The 16,834-nt window shown below is 39.1% G+C and overlaps 1 protein-coding gene across 12 annotated transcripts in view; it reads left to right on the top strand.

Moving 5' to 3' along the window:
* Nucleotides 1-16,834, top strand: part of SYNE1 (spectrin repeat containing nuclear envelope protein 1) — a 499,900-nt gene that overhangs the window by 105 nt on the left and 482,961 nt on the right. For 10 of the 12 annotated variants that reach the window (XM_037819684.1, XM_037819730.1, XM_037819721.1 and 7 more), the window contains exons 1-2: nucleotides 331-611; nucleotides 6,962-7,250. In XM_037819684.1, the coding sequence (XP_037675612.1) occupies nucleotides 7,184-7,250 (67 nt within the window). In that variant the 5' untranslated portion in view covers nucleotides 331-611; nucleotides 6,962-7,183. Of the gene's footprint in view, nucleotides 1-328; nucleotides 612-6,961; nucleotides 7,251-16,834 lie in introns of those variants that run through there. The other 2 variants (XR_005214357.1, XM_037819664.1) reach the window with 2 other exon arrangements.

Genomic DNA, 16,834 nt, shown 5'->3' with positions numbered 1-16,834 from the left:
GTGGACGGCGTGGGAAGGGACATCGAGAGGGGGCGGGGGGCGCAGACAGCTCTGCTGCTGCGGAGACACACGCAGAGGGGGCTCAGAGGCTGGGCACCTCCAAGAGGCAGGGGGACCTCACCGAGCGCCTCCCGCGGCCCCGCTCGCCAGATCTTCCCGTGCGGGGCGCACCTTGCGGCCAGCGCTGAGCAGCCGAGGGGCGTGGCGAGGGCGGGCTCGCGCTGGGACCCGGACTTGGGGTGGAACAGTGCGCTGCGATCTTCTCTTCCGAAAGGAGGGTTCGCTGCGGGGCCCGGGTGGGGTGGGGGAGTTGGAGGGAAGGCCTGAAAGCCCTGGGTGCAGTCGGGAGGAGGAACCGATTGCAAGAGGCAGCGGGGGGAGTCGGTGAGCAACTGGGCGCAAAGCAGGTGCTCCAGCGAGGGGCGCGGGTGCAGCAGGCTGGGTTGTTGTACGGTAACCAGGGCGGCCGGCTGTCCGCGGCCCTGCACCCGGCAGGAGCGTCCGTGGGGGCTGGGAGGAAGGGAGCCACCTAGACCGCCGGCTCCGGCACAGCGGGACTGAGCCAGCTGGAGGATCTGCCTGCTCCCTTCGCTGCCTGCAAGAAAGAGAAGGTAAAGGGGAAAGAGTGGATAGGTGGAAGGCAACACATTGCCGACTAATTGTAAGCAAGTTTGCAATTGCTTGATGAGGCTGTGCGTACTTAGGAGGGAGAAGGTGATGGTGGGGTGTGCGCGTGTGTGTACGTGTTTGGTGTTCGTGCTTAAGGAGATAGGAAGGTCAAGGAGCGTTCTTTTTGCATCTTGTACGTAGACATCCCTATTAATATCCCCCTCTCGGAGTTGTCATTTCCGCTTTTGGCACATCCCCTGAGCTCCGATGATGCAGAAGCAAAAGGCGGCTACCCCCTCATTGTGATGGTCGCTACTGTTGCTACTATTAGATAGGAGGTGTAGGGCTTTGAAACAATTCTAGAAGCCTCCCTTCCTCCACCTCCGACTATTTTGGGGAGGGCTGGGGGAAGGGATGGGTAGCGCAGCAGTGCGGAGGCTGGGTCCTGTCAGAGTCCCCTGGCGCTGTCATGGTGTCGTGGCTTCCAGTCAGAGCCCACACTAGAGGGCAAGATAACTTTCATCCTTGCTCCAGCAAGACACGTTTCAGACTGAGATCCTGCTTTGCTCTCGGAGGAGTTGGGTGAAATGGTGGTTCACCAGGAGCAGGTGCATGGCAAAGTGCAGGAGAATAGTGCAAAATAAAGCAGGCATCAGCCATCAAGAAAGGAGAGCCCCTTGGGAAACGGGGTTCAAGCTGGGATAATAGCCTTCTGAGGCTGCAAGTTCAGGTCCTCTTCCATAGAGTCAGGTCCAGTCCAGGGAGAAATGCCAGATGTGCAGATGGCCTTAGCATCCTGGCATGTTCCTTTCTGAGTTTTCAGTTTGGAGAGGGAAATCTGTGTGTATCTGAAATCTTTCTGTGCACATTTAAGAAAGTTCGAGATGAATTACTTTATTCTTCTTTAATCGCACCTATTTTTGTGGTCATCTGAGATTCTCCTTTTTAAAGAAAGTATTTGTTTACAGATACTTTCTTTAAAGCCAGACCTATGTTAGAGTATAAAAATTCTCCATTAAGCAAAGGCTATTAATAGGACAAAAATCTGCATAAAATACTGATTCAGTGATGAGTCATAAGGATTGTTCTTTGAGAGGCTTTCTATTCCTCATGATGAAAATTATTAATAATATGGATTAAAAAGTTCCTGGCATTATCAGACTAGTGTAATGAATATATAGCCAGTTTCTCTTGTATTTTGTAGTCTGTTTATTACTTTGTGACAGATTTAAAACAAAATGTGCTAGAGCAATGCTAACTAAGTATGTTTCATGCTGGAGATAAAGAAACGTCTTCAGATTGACCCAAATAATAATATTACTAGCCTTTGAAAATATTTTCTCGGCTATTACATTATATCTTCATTTTTATTGTTCTTAATTCATGGTTTTTCACACACGGGTTGACTTCAGTCCTCAATGTCTCCATAAAAGAATTATTCTCACCTGATTCCTTCCTGCAAAGGGGTGGGGGTTGGAAAAAGATAACTTACCATTTAAAATTTTTTCAAGAACTGCTTGTGTTAAATGTACAGGGAATGCTACACCGGGACCTGCCCATAAATAATTATGCAGCAGACACAGCTTCGTAGAATTGAAATGAGGTTTAACTGAAACAGGATGTAAGAAGCCCATGACAGGGCATGGTTAGTAGCAGTTTTGCCACCCCAGCTGTCACTACTGCTGGCCACACACTGTGGCTTGAACCTGACAGGCACCCATGACCCAAGACTCCCCTGTGGGGACACTTGTATCTCTCCCCCTCTTAGTTCTGTGTTCCTGGTCCTTGCTTGCAGTCTGGCTCAATGGGAACTAATGTTTGACAAGGAGTGCAATAGACACTGCAGTAAAGTATGGAAGGAAGCTAGCAGATCTCTTTGCGGGGTACCAGGCTGCCTGCCCCCCACCCCCTCAAGAAAAAGTTGAGTCATGACAGTGAACTTTCATGCTGATCAGCTTTAAACAAAAGCTGTTTTTGTTTTTTGATTACTTGTTCTTATTCTTGTTCTTCCAGAAAAAGGGCCAATTCTCATTTGCTTCCCTGTTGTAATAGGGAATAGTTAATTAACAGTGCAATTTACTGATATCCTATTTACACATTAATAATGTTCCTCTTCTTCCCTACCTTTGGCAATATTAGTGTTTGTATTAATTACTACCATTACTAAAGGGTGAATAGAGAGGAAAAAAATACTAAATTTTAAATTAGGTACTTATTTGTTCTCCAGCAAAGGACTTGGGTAGGATTAGAGTTGAGGTTTTTTCACCAGCTTTTTTTTAAACTTATGTTTAATAGTGGGTTTAATATCAGAGTTATTCTTGTACATATTAGACATTTATATGAGTAATATCTGTGCTTCATACTGTTGTGAACTTGTGTGTATGTTTATGATCTCAGTTCAGCTTTCTTAGTTAGAAATGAAGCATATCATCTCTGGTTGTTTCAGGGTTTGGAATTTTGTCATAGTTTCCTAAGACCTAAAAACAAGTTGCATTGCTTTAAGATGTATTCTAGTGGCCGAGCCGTGTTTCTTCTAGTGCTTTCCTTAATATATTCCTCTTTAGTAATACAAACAAGAAAATGCGTTAGTAGGCAATTGTGTTTAGAAACTGGGAAAATCGAGTTGTGTTTCTCTTTATTCACAGATGTTGGTGCTAAGAAGAGTACATGATTTAACCAGGAGAGTCCCAAAGAGCAGACAGTCTAAATTCCCTCTGCATCCTGCACAATCAATGCAGCAGATGGTTATTGATTGAGTACTGTTTGTATTCTGGACTTCCCATTGCAATACTCACCATACTGTATTGCAGTACTGTTTACTCTTCATCTCCCTCTCTGGTATATAAGCTCTATGAGGGCTTTCCTACCTTGTTCACTGCTATTTTACCCAGTCCCATTGTCCCTTATAACACTGTGCAATACATATTTGTTGTAGGAAATACATACATAAGTCTTACACCTCTGCCAGTTATGGTGGGTGTTCTAGTTTGCTAATGCTGCCAGAATGCAAAACACCAGAAATGGATTGGTTTTTATAAAAGGGGATTTATTTGGTTACCAAGTTACAGTCTTAAGGCCATAAAGTGTCCATCAACAAAGGGTACTTTCACTGGAGGATGGCCAATAGTGTCCGGAAAATCTCTGTTAGCTGGGAAGGCACGTGGCCAGTGTCTGCTCCAAAGTTCTGGTTTCAAAATGGCTTTCTCCCAGGACGTTCCTCTCTAGGCCACAGCTCCTCTTCAAAATGTCACTCTCAGTTGCTCTTGGGACATTTGTCCTCTCTTAGCGTCTCTGGAGCAAGAGTCTGCTTTCAACTGCCGTCTTCAAACTGTCTCTCGTCTGCAGCTCCTGTGCTTTCTTCAAAGTGTCCCTCTTGGTTGTAGCAAGTTCGCTCCTTCTGTTTGAGCCTGTATAGTGCTCCAGTGATTTAATTCAGACCCACCCTGAATGGGTGGGGCAACACCTACATGGAAATTATCCAACCAAAGGTCTTGTCCACAGTTGATTGAATCACATCTCCAAGGAAATACCCAGAGGATTCCAAAATCTAATCAACACTAATATGTCTGCCCACACAAGATTGCATCAAAGACGATGGCGTTTTGGGGGATATAATACACTGAATTGGCACAGTGGGTGTATTTAGTTCCCCTGGAAAGATTTGGTGTTGGTGTTGGTGTAGGGACTAATAGGACTATTAGTTGGTATACAACTCATCAGTTCTCCTTTCCATCCCAATATCTGGCTGCCCCTGTCAACCTCTCCCCTCTGTCTACCACTACAACTTGTAGCTATTGAAATCTCTTTAAATTACCCTGGGAAAGAGAGCTCATTGAAGGTGCTGGATTTTCTCTGCTGCTCTGGTTCTGGAGGGCATTTCCACAACCAGGACCCTGCTGTGTCATCAGTTAGTCCTGGGAGTGAATACCAAGTTTGTACGACCTTGTAGGGGTAGTGGTTTCAGCTGTCACTTGTGCTGCCATTGGTTCTGGAACTGGAGAGCTTACTTGATATGTGTCATTCTAGGCCCGCCCACTCATTATGGGAGGAGCAGCTGAGGCCCCGGAGGGCAAGATGAAAGCCAGTTATAGGCTGATCCCTGCTACATGCCAAACAGTCTGCTGGGAACATTATATACTTATCTTTTTAAATTTAATTTAAGCAGATAAAATTGAACCAATTTAACAAGAAATTACCTCATTTTACAGATGAAGAAATAAGGGCTTGGAAAAGTTACCATTTCTTAAGGTCACAGGGACAGTAAGAACTAGGATTAAGATTCAATTCTGAGCGAGCCTGCCTGTTTGCCTGCCTTCCTTCCTTCCTCTGTCTTGCTCTTTCTTTCTATTAATTTTATTGAAAAACTTCCCAAATTTGCAAACACTTTATACCCACTAAGCAACAACTTCTCCTGCTTCATCTCCCCATTTCCTGGTAACTTCTAATCTACTTTCTGTCTCTATGAATTTGCTATTTCTAGATATTTCATATGTGTGAAACCATATAGGATTATCCTTATGTGCTTTGCTTATTTCACTCAGCATAATGTTTTTAAGTTCCATCCATATTGTGGCATGCATCAGAACTTCATTCCTTCTTATGGCTAAATAATAGTCCATCGTTATGTTTATACTGCATTTTGTTTATTCATTCATGTTGATGGACACTTGGATTTTTTCAGTTTTTGGCTGTTGTGAATAATGCTGCTATGAGCATTGGTCTACAAATATTTGTTTGGGTCTCTGCTTTCAGTTTCTTTAGGTGTATACCTAGGAGTAGAATTGCCAGATCATATGGTAATTTTATATTTAACTTTTTGAGGAACGACCATATTACTCTCTACAGTGGCTGCACCATTTCACATTCTCACCAACAATGCATGAGGGTTTAAATTTCTTTGCAACCTGTTCAATGCTTAGTTTCCAGTTTTAAAAAATATGTCATTCTAGTGGGTATGAAGTGGTATCTCCAGGTCTTTCTTAGTCCAAAGTCTCTGCTTTTTCTTTTGCCACATTCCCTTCGGTAAGCAGTTGTTGAGGACCTCTGTGTATAGAACCAGCTCAAAATCACCCAAGTAGTTGGAAAAAAGTTAAAACCAGAACTCATATCTTCTAATTCCCAGCCCCTTTTTATTCTTAATTAATTTTTAATTCTTCATCAAATCATATAATGAGATCCCAGTCTTAATAATGTTGATTTTAAATCAATTTTAATTTGTGATTCCACTCTGTTATTTAACTACTTCTTCATAAGTAATACTGTTTTTATGGATCATGCATTTAGGTATAACAGGACTTTTAGAGCATTCGTAGACTTCTCTTGTTTTCTTTTTCTTTCCAGCAGGTGGATCATCCCATATATACGTGTGTGCTTTTTTACTGTTTTGCTGTGTTTCCCCTGCCCACACTCCCATTCCTTTTTCTTACCTGGTCATCATAACTTTGAGAGGCAGCATGAACTGTAATAAATTCTCATTGTCACATGAGCCTCCCCGCTTTGGCCTCTTGGATAAGTTTCTTTCTCTGGGTACATTCATCACTCACATTCCCTCTTTCCTCCCACTTCTTCCTGCCATTAATTACCCTGCTCATGAAAATATCTTCCCTTCAGCTAACTCTAGGGCCTGCCTCAAGAGTTAGGAAATTCTTGTTCAAAGTACATTTCTCAATGTCAAGATTTCATCAAATACTCTCCTACCTCTTTTTCATCTCCCTCAGTCCTCAAAGATTAATATAACTTGAACGAGTGAGAGATTTCAGGAAGGTTAGAATGGAAATTTCTTCTGCTTAGCCTACCCCTACCCCACTTCTGTAACTTACAGGGAGAAAATAAAGTTGTCAAGTCCATTTGATTCTAAATTTAGAATATTTATAACAAGTTTTAAGAATGACATAGTTTAACCTTTGTACCATGTTGACTCTTCAAATTGTTATTAGGCGATAAAATCTGATCTCATTCCTAGACAGTGTGCAACAAAAAAGCAATATATGTATGTAAATTAGCTTGAAATAGCATGTAAAAGAACCTGTGAATATTGAGAAATAGAGCGCAATGTTTTAAGTACAAGTACTTTCACTTTCATGTATCAAAGGAGAAAGTTTATAGTTTCAAAAGAAAACATGAAAGATAGGTGAATATTTCTCCATCTAGCAACCAATTTTTTTATGTATATCACATTTATGTTTGTTTGATCACATATCATAAACATTCCTAAACATTTGCATAATACTTATTTATAAGGTGTGTTCACATCAAATATATAATATTCCTGCTGTTAGTACCGCAATGACCTCTGTAGTTTTGTTGTTGTTTTTTTTTTTTTCACATGCTGCCTTTTCTTTTTGCTTTTCAGGTTCCTGAGTTCATTTAAGAAGACAATTTTAAAGCACAAAAAGAAAAAGAAGTGTTCAGTCTTTGGTAGTGCTGTCTTCTCACTGGCTACTCCAGATGTCTGGGATTCATTTATGACTCAGCAGATCTGACAATGTTCAAAGATGATTCCCAGAGCAGGATAGTTTTGCCCTGTCAAAGGTGAAGATTCTCCTGGTGTTGGTTTCAAGCTACAGGAGGCACCATGGCGGCCTCCAGAACAGCTTCGCGGTCTCACCGTGACATTGCCAACGTGATGCAAAGGTTGCAAGGTAAGGGCAGACATTTCAGGTTCAAATTTGAGCTTATCTCAGAAACCTTTAAATTTGCTTCCATTTTTCTTCAGTTTTATGAAACTACAACAAGGACAGGCAAAATGATAGCCTTAATCTTACCACGCTTTCAAACCAGTATATGCTATTTTAAGATGCTGTCCTCTTTATGTAGCAAAAAGACAGAGATAAAGCTCTTTTTGTGATTTTCTGTCTGCGTTTGAGTGACTTTAACAGCTATTCAGTATTCAGTTGGGAATTCAGAGTTATTGTGAAATATAACAATGCTGTCCTTCAGTAACTCCAATGACAATATAACACCATGGATAATGCTTCAATAGGGTATCACGACAATGGTGGTTAAACAGCAATATGCCGTTGGCAAATGCATAAACCTGTGGCATATCCCATCTAGAAAGTGCTTAGAGATCCAGCCAGACTTTAATCAAAATGAGGCAGAAGGAACCCAGAGAGGAGAAATGGTATGACAAGATTAACGGTTCGTGGTAGTTTATGAACTAGAACCGACATCCCCAACGAATGCTGGTTCTCTGATGTCAAACTGTTTTATGGCAGCTCACAGGTGAACTTCTAATTCTCTTTCCTTGAAATGTAAAATAATGATCATTTGTAGGTATATGAAAATATTCCTTTTTCATCATAATCCCAATATACCTCAAAATGTATATTTTTGGGATAATAAAATATCTGAAATTAGGAGAGTTTTACTCCAGTCTTTGTCAACAGAGCTTAAAAAACTGTTATAGCTTAACTTTTAGTTTTTCGCATATCTCCAGTAAGTGACCATTAGGATTTTGCAGCACAGCTAATAGAGTAATCTGTCATGGTCCAACTCTCCTTGCTTACAATGCATTTGATGTGCATACGAGTAATTTCCATTTAAGCATTCTTGACTTTCAAAATACAAACTAGACTCAAATCCAAATATAAGTGAACCGGAATATAAGCCATAGGAAATCAAGAGATCAGTGCAACTGGGAGTATCTCCTTTTCTGACCAGATACCACCTATTTGCCCAAATATACCTGTAGTCAAGGGATCCCCACTCATTGTTCATTGGCCTGGAGCTGCTTTCTGATGCTTTAGTGTGAGCAGTGCTTAAAGAGCCCTGCTAGATAAAACTGCAGATGCTGACTGAACCTCCTCCACAGGCAGAACTTTCTCTGACTGGGTCTGCCCAGTGCCAAGGATCTCAGATTTAAACTGTAGCATCTTTACCTGGGTAGATGGAACACTGAATGTGGCATTCCCTTCCTGTGTTTGTGTTTGTCTTTGCTGTTTGCCTGGAGGCAAATTATTGACCCATTCTGTGCCTTGGTGATATCATCAGTGAAATGATGGAAAGGAAACTGACAGGTCCCTTTCACAATGTGTGTGTGTGTGTGGGGGGGGGTGATAAACTCGGTAATAAAGCAAATTTTCTTTGAGTCTATAGGAAAATCCTTTGGATGAGATGCATATTGACAATAAAGGAAAGTTCTATAGAGCAAATGTGAAAGGAGTAATTAGAATCAGACTGTGGTCTTACAAACACGTGTTCTACTATTCTTTATTCTTATTTTGGTTTGAGTGGAGATCCTTTTATCAAGGCAGTGGCTAGGGACAAGGGGAGGCTGGAGAGTGCTGATGCCTCAGTTTTGCTTATTTGCTTTTAGTAGTGGATATCTAACTTTTTTTTCCAGAAGAGATAATGTGGAGTGAGGGAAAGAACTAGAGATGCCACTTTACTAGATCTGAGACAGCGCTGTCCTATTTAACGTCTTTGTGTCTCAACTTCCACTTTCAAAACCCAGAACTTACCCACCCTTCTTAACCCCACTCAGAATTGTGAAACTCAACAAGGTGCTTTAAAAGCCCCAAATTCTGTGACATGGTAAGCTGTCCAAATAGCCATGGAAGAAAATTGGATGAGAAGGCACAGGCCTGATAATTTGTAGCAACTTTTGCTAATCACACAGTTTTTGTGTTTGGCGGGGCGAGGGTATGCTTATGGTTTTTATATATTCTGCACTGTATAAAAGTAGTAATTTCATGAGGCGACTCTCCTTACTGTATTTAATTGTTTTTCCTTTCTAGTAAAAGAAGGAGTTATCACATGCCATAAGGGGACCTGTTATTTAAATCTGTAGACCTTAAAATTCAGAAGGAGACAAAATTTCTGATGACACTCTTATTAGTCTTTGATAGCAATTACTTCATATTTATGTTACGCATGGCTGCAAAAGTGATGCAAGGTCTGCAGTGCCACTTAATGTGACACATTTCACCTGTGTCAAAGAAAGCAAAGTGAAACGGCAGGAAGTGAAGGTGATCTGGGAGGTATATCTGTTAACGCTTTGCTCTGCTGGGTTATTTCTGCTGATCCAGCTGGCAAGATGAGTGTCCCCTCCCACTCTTGGTTCTCATTACGCATTCATACTGATGCTTTGAGCCCAAATAGAGGCCAGCCTCCCAGGATGGAGGAGACCTTCTGTCAAGGGTATTCAGTAAGCCTGCTTGTCTGCTGGAGTCTCCAAACAAGCTCCAATGAAATTGAGGGTGGGCATTGTTACCCAGATACTTAAGGGAAACAAACCTATGGAGGAAAATAAATCTGTTAACTCAAATACAACCAGAGTGGCTATTTTCAAGGCTCAAATCTATTAGAACATTCTTCTAGATTTCCCTTTTCTTTGGCTGAATAGGTAATGCAAGTAACTAAGATATTGTTCCCCTTCTTGGATTTTATTGTCATATCAGATCCATGCATTACTAATAAAGAGCGTATAGCTTTGAATAGCTGGAAGTTTGTTTTAATATCTTGCTTATTTTGTTTACAACCATAATTGTTGACTATTTTTCTGCTTTCAATTTTTATTTCTGGTGCTAGGAAAATAAAGCACATACACAAATTGCTACATAATTTGGCTGCTACTGTAGCAGTTCAATATTTCACCTTTGCCAATATTTGTGCTTGTTTGAGTATGCTGTTCTAGGCTGCGTTCCTGAATTATAGATGAAGTATTCAGACTGCAATGCAGAGTTTCATTTGCTATTAAGAATAATGAATGTTTCTGAAACTTTAATCAATTTAACTATAGCCTTACAAGCAAGTACATGACAATAGTATAATATGGGGGTATTAAAATTTTAAATGCACAGAGTATATACATTTTCTACATTTAAGGGATAACTAAGGAAATTCACTTGAACAGGTGGCTTATGGAGTCTCTAGTTTACAGTCACATCTAAAAAAATAAATGACTGAACATTTCAAATGATAAATTTATTTATGAGAGTGACAGCATTTTATAGCTCTTTGTCATTTTTTCATAGTGCTTTTGCATAGCTTTTGCTTAAAAAGCATTTGGGACTGATTTTTATCCAATACATATCTTCATTTGAAGATAATCAATTAAATGTTATGGATATTTAAAGTAATGTGTCAGTGCTGGTTAATATAAACCAATGTGACACCAAGGCAACCTCAGAGAACTAAGATGTCATAGGGAGAGCAGTTTAATAAAAAAGTAGGATTATTGATGATAAGGTCAATATTTAATTTTTAAATCTTGTGAATCAATTCAAAGAGAAACAAAGGAGAAAAGGAATAAGGATTTACCTTTGGAGATACATCAATGAAATTTGCAAACTGCTCAGTAAAAAATAATTGTGGCCTCTTAAAAATTTCTTATGAGTAATTTAAAACTTGTATTGGTTAAATGTAGTATTTCCTAGAAATCCATTACACCATAAAGGAAAACCTTATATTACAAAAAAAAACAGTTGAACAAAAGTAGAATGAAATAATAAATAGTGAGAACTTAATTTTCTTCTAATTTGTCATCTTGTGAAGACTCAAATTCATCATACAGTCTTGAGAAATTCAGTTTTATACCTTATGATTCTGACTTAATGACTCTTATTAAGCCACAAAAGTGTCAAAAAAACAAAAAAAATACTATGTTTAGGCCGATATTCTCTTATTGTTTTAATCTTTTTCTTCCTGCAATGAATGTTGTGTGATAAAATCTTGAATTTAAATACACCATAAAACTCAGCACAAAACAGTGGTCATTTCTTTATATTTTGGAACATCATAGTTAAATAAATATTTGATGAATAAATGAATCAGTGATCCCTAAATTAATGAATTCAAGATGAAATTTGTAGGGCCATATGCAAAAGCAAAGGGAGAAAATCAGCTCAATTAGGTCTTACTTTATCAGCCCTCTTTTTAAATTTTTTTTTAAAGAATCTTTATCTGGACGTTGTGTTAAATTAAAAGTGTTAGGGCCATAAAATCAGTTTGAGGACACCCATCCTTCCTGAATGGGTGATGATGTGTGTAGACCTCTTGGATGCATGTATTCCTTTTGTAACTATAATATATAATTAAGGTACATTACATGTTGACTTTACTTTTAGACATATTAAAGTGATTGCATCTGTATAGTGCTCTGCGCTCTGTGCCTTTCTGTTAGCTATTTTATCCACTGTTCATCATGGAGAAAGTGCCTGAGGCCTTCAGGACCTTCAGGGGCCAACAACAATACTGGTTCTGAAATACAAGAAGAAAGCTGCTAAATCAGAATTAGCAAAGGTTTAACAATCCTAACGTTATGTCACCTAGTCAAACATAAAACAAATCAATTAAAAATTATGCATGTATAAGTCTATTTACTGAATGTGAGTGTTTGGGTATACTTTATTGCGCTTGATAGTCTGTGGCAGGACTGCTAAAAGAAAGAGCATCTAAGGATACAAATAAAACATAAAGCCTCCACATTGTATCTTGCCTCCACATTAATTCTTTTTCATATGCGACTTTAATTTTGTTACTCCCATGTTGAAATATCCCTTGACTTCCCAATTAAAGTCCCAACTTCTTGGCTTGGCTTCCATATTCTACCTCCATTGTAACTGCCCAGCATTTTCCCCTCTAGCTTCCCTTTATACCCCTAGATTGCAGCTAAATGATACTACTTGGCATGGTCTAAAGATGCACTGACTCTTTTCTCTCTTTCTGAGGCACCTGTGTGCTCTATTGACTACTCCTAAAACTGGATTTATCTTCAAGACTCAACTTAAATGCACCCTTCTCAGTGAAGCCGTTATTGCTTGATATAATCAGAAATTCCCCGTCTAAACTCCTTTAGTGTTTGTAACACTATTATGGCAATTATCTAATATTTCTTTGTGTTATGTTACATATATGTGTGGAATCCTTGAGGGCAGAAATGGTGTCAAGTTCATGTTTGTGCCCTACTCATTGTCTAGCTCAGTGCATTTCATATTGTGGATACTTTATTGTAAGTGTCTGTTGCATGAATGTAAGTATTTAATATCATATTGATTTTTGATGGTGGAAGCAGGGAGACTAGGAGAGAGGCTATTTTTGATAAGTCAGGAGAGAGAGAAGAATGGTTTGAACTAGTTATAAAACAGTGGATAGGGAGAGTAGTGACAAATTCTAATACATTTGAAGGTAAAACTTAAATAATTTACTGAAGGATTGGATGTGGTGTATGAGAGAGAGATGAAAGTTGGTCCCCTCATTTTTTAAAAATTAATTTTATTTCATATGCTCCATATCCACAAACATAAACTCCCCTTTTTTTCCCTCATTCCCTGGTAACACCTACTCTACTTTCTGTGTCTGAGGATATGCTATTTCTATACATCTATTATAAGTGAAATCATGCAATATTTGTCCTTATGCACCCTGCTTATTTCATGGAGCATAATGTTTTCAAGATTCTTCCATGTTGCAGCCTGTCGCAGAACTTCATTCTTTCTTATGGTCAAATAATATTCCACTGTGTGTAGGTACCACATTTGGTTTATCCATTCATTTGCTGATGGACACTTGGGTTGTTTCCACCTTTTGGCTATTGCAAATGATACTACTATAATAATTGGTGTGCAATTGTCTGATTTACTTTCTTTGGGTGTATACCTGGAAGCAGAATTGCTGGGTCATATGGCAATTCTATATTTAACTTTTCTGAGAAACTACCATATTCCTTTCCACAGTGGCTGCACCTTCTTACATGCCCACCAGATCCCCTTGTTTTTTTGTTTTGAAATGAGGAAAGACTGTTGGGGGAAACAGCCTTGAAGAGGAAATCAAGAGCTTGTTTTGGAAATGTTACATTTCAGATGCCTGATAGATATCCAAGAAGGTAGCTGATATATGACTATAGACATCAAGGGAGAGGACACAGGTGGAAAAAAAAATTGGAAATCATCTTTGCATAGATGGTATTTAAAGCTGTTGGATTGGTTAACACAACCCAGTGAGGGAAATAGAAGAGCAAATAGAAGAGAGAAGAGGTTTACGAACTGGAGTGCCCAACATTTAGGGGAGGGGAAATGAGAGGGTCCCATATATAAACCTGAAAGCTGCAGCCTGTCTGATAGGAAAAGGAAGAGAGAATGAAGGCCTGGAAGCCAAAAGAAGAAAGAGTTCAAGGAGAGCATGATCAACTGTGCTAATTTCGTTAACTTTCTCTGTAGGTGCATGTTCATACATCTATATATTTATAATATATAATATCAGGACTGAGTAGGTATAAGTGCAAGTGTTGTATATTTTTAAATCATTTCTGGAAGAATAAAAGTATGGCCCTCTATGTTACCCATAAAAGATGGCAAGTTTTTGGGAGTTAATTGGATAAGCGCGATTCCTTAATAGTTCATTAAATACAATTCTATGTGCATGTAGAGACCAATCAGAACTGTGTCTTAAGGGTAAAAAGTCTTTCCCTCAGGCAGTAATCAGCTTTCCATCCTTGGCAACTGATAAGTTTTTGTTTGTACTCAAGTAAAGGAATGGAAACATCTGGGAAGAAAATTGGTGACTACCTAAATGGGTTCAGGGTCAAATGATCCACAAAAGATTTTGAATTCCTTAGATGTTGTGAAGTTTGCTTAGTATTTAAAAAAACGATTTCTATGGTAACTTATGGTCTCTTTTTTCATAGTTCACAATGACCTCTTGGATTAAATGCAAACCATTCCTTCCTCTACTGATATTACTCTTTCATGTTTGGTAAACAGTGGTTTCTACCCACCTTAAAAAAATTATTTACCTTGAATTATATGATTTTCTTTCATTCTTTTGTTTTCTTTCTCCTCACATGTGACAGCAACATTGTCCACCTGGCGCTTTGGATCCCTTGTATCTGTTTATTCTTTTATTACACTGCTAACTTGTTTACTGACTTGGGAAGAACTTTATGAGTTTTGTTGTTGCTGTCATTTTATGAGCCACAGTGTTCATTTTGCCAAGAATTATCCTGATTATTTAGTCATGGTGTGCATTGTTCAGTTCCTTTACTTTTCCGAGGGATCTTACAGATCATCTCATTTTATCGAATCTTCAATAATATGAGCATTCAGTGTTTCAATATTCAACAGAAAAATGTGAAATTCTTACATATATCTAGATACCCAGGATTTAAACCGCACTGCACCCTCTATATTGTAAAAGAGACATCTTTTTAAAATGCAACTCTGATTGTGTCCCTTCCCTTGTTTAAAAGCCTATTTTGACTCACCATGACCTTCAAGATAAACTGTCTTCATTTCTGATCCCCTTCAATAGATTACGGTGTCCCAACCACTCAGAACCACTAGCTGCCCTCCTCAAGCTCTGTGATCAACCTTCCATGGTCTTTGCATATCCCTCCCCCTCTCTCTTCATTCTTTCTTCCATTTACCTGGACTTCTACTGGTGCTTCAAGACTCAGCTCAAACATTGCCTCCCCTCTGAAGCCTTTCCCAATATCAGCAGCCAGAGTGAGGGGATCCCTCCTTTGTATTTGTTTCTGTTAAAGTATGGATTAGGTTGAGCCTGTAACCATTTGTTTTCTTCCTCTCTGTAGCCCATTAGAATATCCAGTCCTTGAGGATAGGGGCCTTGTCTTAATCAACTTTGGATATCCAGGACTGAGCTCAAAACCTGGCTTTAGTAGGTATTCAGTTCATTCCATCATACATTCATGCATTTGACAAATATTTATTGAGCAGCTACTGTGTCCAAGTCCTCTGAATACAAATGTGATCACAATGTACAAGTTCTTATCTTCATAGACCCTTGAATCTACTGAAGAGCATGCTAGGTAGTAAAAAGGAAATTATAAACTGCATGATAGATGTCATGAGGCATATGTCATTGATGAATAAATGAAAAAATAAATGAATTCTCCACAAAACCAGGCAGATATTAGGTAAATTGACTAGGGTGGCAGACTATTGGATGGCCTAAATTATTTTCATGTAATCTTTTACTCTGGATGAATTGAAAATACCTTATTTAAAAGCACAAGTCTCAGTCTATAGGGTGGTGTGGATGTTGTTGAGTTTGGAAGGGAAGTTCGAGTGCACCGTTTAATATTATTACTTTGCAAATGAAGTAACAGAGTTCTAGGGCAGTGAAGTGACAAAGTCAAGGCTGCAAGTAGATATTTGAGGGACTCCAAATTTTTGAGACAGTTTAGGGGTTTCTGGACATTGCACATCAGTGCAGATTCCTTCCAGGTGTAACAATCACTTGATTATTATGGATAATAAGCAAGACTGGCTACATAAATTGCAGGTCCCAGTGCAAAATAAAACCTTAGGGCCCCTTGTTCAAAAATTACTAGGAATAATTATTATGCAGCAGAGCATCAGAGCACATGTGGTGTCATGTGAGTGCAGAGCCTTGGGCTACTTACTGCACAGTTCCCACGCCCAGGGAGTGATCAGACAGGAGATGAGGAGGTGGGGAACAATGAAGAGGAGAGGATGCAAAATACCAGAGAGAGTCCTTAGTTGTTTCGAAATTGTATGTGGAATCAATCTTGTAAACTAGGAAAGCAAGAGGAGGATTCTCTCTCATTCTCATTTCAACCCTCTCTGGACCAGAACTCAAACGTAGTCCCTGATCACTGGTACTCAATCTCTCCACGGGTTAAATACTCTGGGAACCGTCTCCTCACTTACTACCTTTTCCTTCTGGTTCAACATAACTTAGCATAAAAATGAATTCATGACCATTTGGTGAATTGACCCTTGCTGATAACATTTTTTCACAAGATAAAAATCATTTTGAAGATTATTTTAATATCCAATTTTCCACCAAAAACATTTAAGTCATACTGAGTAATCATGATGAGAAACCAGCAATTAGTCCTCTTATTTCTGGATATATTGTTTCATGCTAATTATATCCCTTTATTTTCTCGGACCTTGCAATTAGTAGCACTTTAGTCGAATTTGGAGGAAATGAGATATATGGCATACAAAAAGATTTGGTGAAAATATCTCTTGATTTTATCTTATTCAAAGAAGTTGTGAAAAATCCCTAAAGGTGCATGGCTCTTTTGTTTACAAGTCAAAAGGTGTGAGGACATCGACTTGAGGAAACGTTGCCAAATTCACGGGTTTCCTGTAGTGAGAGTCAGATATTCTGATCATTTTGCAGTCCAACATTATGATGCTTCATTATTTACATAATTACTATAGCTTGACACTGTTGCATAATTTGAATTTAATAACAAATTGATAGGAAGCACTTTTAAATCAAACCGGAAATA

This window comes from Choloepus didactylus, chromosome 2 (genome assembly GCF_015220235.1).
Source record: "Choloepus didactylus isolate mChoDid1 chromosome 2, mChoDid1.pri, whole genome shotgun sequence".
NCBI classification, from domain to species: Eukaryota; Metazoa; Chordata; class Mammalia; order Pilosa; family Megalonychidae; genus Choloepus; species Choloepus didactylus.
Note: the sequence above shows the minus strand (reverse complement) of the source record. Positions and strands in the feature narration are given on the sequence as shown.